This window comes from Halyomorpha halys, unplaced genomic scaffold, assembly GCF_000696795.3.
Source record: "Halyomorpha halys isolate HHAL.00 unplaced genomic scaffold, Hhal_1.1 Scaffold73.1, whole genome shotgun sequence".
NCBI classification, from domain to species: domain Eukaryota; kingdom Metazoa; phylum Arthropoda; class Insecta; order Hemiptera; family Pentatomidae; genus Halyomorpha; species Halyomorpha halys.
This window is the reverse complement of record NW_027104949.1, coordinates 453,097-456,042: the sequence shown is the minus strand read 5'-3', so window position 1 is coordinate 456,042 and position 2,946 is coordinate 453,097. Positions and strand designations below refer to the sequence as shown.

The 2,946-nt window shown below is 26.3% G+C and overlaps 1 protein-coding gene across 1 annotated transcript in view; it reads right to left on the bottom strand.

Moving 5' to 3' along the window:
- LOC106692832 (suppressor APC domain-containing protein 2) overlaps positions 1-2,946 on the bottom strand; it is a 21,104-nt gene that overhangs the window by 4,770 nt on the left and 13,388 nt on the right. Inside the window, exon 6 of the mRNA XM_067046430.1 lies at positions 2,322-2,465. Coding sequence (XP_066902531.1) covers positions 2,322-2,465 — 144 coding nt within the window. The remainder of the gene's footprint in view (positions 1-2,321; positions 2,466-2,946) is intronic.

The following is a 2,946-nucleotide window of genomic DNA, read 5'->3' as shown; positions in this document are numbered from 1 at the left end:
TAATATTTTTAAAATTATTACAATATATTATTTTGGCACCGACCGATAGATGTCATCTGGTCAGACCAAATCGGATGTTTTTTTCTGAATAAATTAATTAAAAAAATGTAAATACAGTGTGATCTCCATAATCCGAACTATAGTACTCCGAACACTCCAGTAATCCGTACTGGCATAAAAAAAAGTAACTTTTTTTTTTAGAAAACTCAGCAGGTAATAACATTTTTGTTTTCAAATAAAAGGGCACATATGTTAAGGACATATGCAAGTTATTATAATCACCGTGAAAATTAAAGTGGAAATTTCTACAATTTCAATATTGAGTAATCAAATTCCTAAGGAAGTGTTCATAATATATTTTGTTGGGATTAGAAATACATACCATCTATTTCATAAATCATTTGATTCAATAAAATTAATTAAATCAAACAGTAGAAATATGTAAAATAAAATTTTTGTTGATGTACTCATTTTTTTAATCACAATTTAAATAAATCTATACAAAGAGTATTTTTTAATTTTTATTTATTCTTTTTTTTACACAATGAACAATCTTATAGTTCTAACAAATTAATTCATCACCTAATATTACTGAGGATATAAAAGAAAACAATTATTTTAAAACTTCAAACTCAAATTTCCAAAAAAATATGTAAAAAAAAATAGATAACAATTGTTATCTACATTCATATTGTTGATTTTTTTTTTACACTATTTCTCTTAATACTTTCTGTAATCCAAATACCCCGCTGCAACAATTATTTCGGATTAGAGCTTACACTGTACTAATGTCAGTAAGAATTTTATGAAAATACTAAGAAATGGCAACATTATTTATATACCTAAATACCACCGTTTGCATGTATAAACATCTATCTACATTAAAAAATTTAATAATTCAACCTAATAAAGTTAAAAATTAATTTTTTAAGCAGATAGAAAAAAAATTAATCAAGTACTGAGAAAACGCTAATTCAGTAAAACAAAATAAATGCCTTAGTGACTACTATTAAAACTTAAAATTCGTTAGTTCACTTAAACTAAATCATATATAATAGGAATTTGTAATTAAATCAGTCCAATAGCCTAAACTTCATGATTTTACACATCACCAATATTTTGTTTTGTATTGAACACAAAGCAGAAGCATTGAAGCACAATAAAAGCAGAATTAACAAGAACGGTTATTCAATTCAATAGACTAAGGATATGGGATAGTGATTCTAAACCACTATATTTTTCCCCTTCATTATTGGATAAGATATAGCGGTATGAAACCATTAAGTGACCAGTTTTAAACCAAATGGAGGATGGTTGTTGTTGCACCTAAACATTTTATTTCTTCAATATCTTTTTCTTTTATTTCAATAGAAAGATTGAAAATTTGTATTTATTTATTTTTTAAATACATTTAACAATAAGGAATCGATCTATTATTTAATTCTATTTTGGTAATGTTATGTAATATAAAATATTACATTGATCATCAAAGTCATCAATGCTATCAACTTGAACAGCACTGATGAAGCTCTACAAAGTGGGGCGAAACGTCGAAAAACAAATAGTTGTTAACTATTTTTTGTCAGCCCTGACCATCTTTGTTATTTGAAATTATACAATTATTTATATATATAAAATATTATAATACTATATTATAAAGATATTCACAAGTGCTGCAGCTAGGGCATTAAGCACCATTTATTATCAAAAACTTGCTGCATTTCCTATGTTTATAAATTCAGTTGACTTTGAGACCTCTCAACAGCCATCAGATCCTGTTGCATTATATATCGCACACCGTCTGCTTATAACTGCGATCTGCTACAGTCACTTGTTGCCATCATTGTCCTATCATCTACATCAACATCCTTCATCCTCATAGGTTTGCGATATATAATGCAACAGAAGCTGGTGGCTGTTGAAAGGTCTCAAAGTCGACTGACTTTATACATATAAGAGATACAGCAAGCCCATTATTATAAACAGAGCTTAATGCCGTAGTTGCAAACAAACAGCACATGTGAATGTCCTTATTTACAATATAATATTTTATACAACAAAACTTTACCAAAATAAAATTAAATAATAGATTGATGTATTGTTAAATGTATTTAAAAAATAAAATGTTTAGGTGCATAAATAATGATGACAATTTCCAAGTATAATAATGTGCTACTTTGGTGCCAAATCTGAAAAAATTATACCCAGTTTAGTTTGAAATGCAAAAGCATAAATTTTGAGAGGAAATAATTTTTTTATTATTCTTTGTCTGTTACTAAGGTTCATTATAGACAATAATAAACCAAAGTTAAAAATTTTACCGAATGACCAGCTCGACCCAAGTTATTCATCTTCTCCTGGACCGCAGCTATCTGCTTCATGTACCAATCTCTAGCTCTGTCTACGGCTTCGAGTCCCTGCATCAGGATGTCCTTTTCCAGTTCAATCTGCTTCATTCTTTTCAGCTAAATTACAAAATTATAAGTTACAAGAATTTAATTAAAGTTAATTTATAATATAAAAATATAATTAATTAATGAATTGACTAGGGTATAATAGCCTACTATTGAAAAATTTTAAACTTGCATAAACCAAGTAATTCCTTATATTTTTATCCCTATTTATTATCAGTTATCCGTTCCAAACAAATAATTAACTAAGTAAGAAATTATGAAAAAAGAAAAAAATTACTGAATTGTTATTTTAAACATTAAATGCAATTAAATTTATTTAAAATAATTTTGTAACATTACATTATGAAATAAGTTTATAAATTTGTAAGGAACTTATAAATGGCAAAGACAAATAATAGTCCATATCACAATCCTTATAAAACATCACAATGTTTTGGCTTTATATTTCGTGGCTATATATATACCAAAAATTATTTATTGTGAAGTTTTTTATATATTGTAATAATTTTAAAAAATATTAAAAAATAAAATA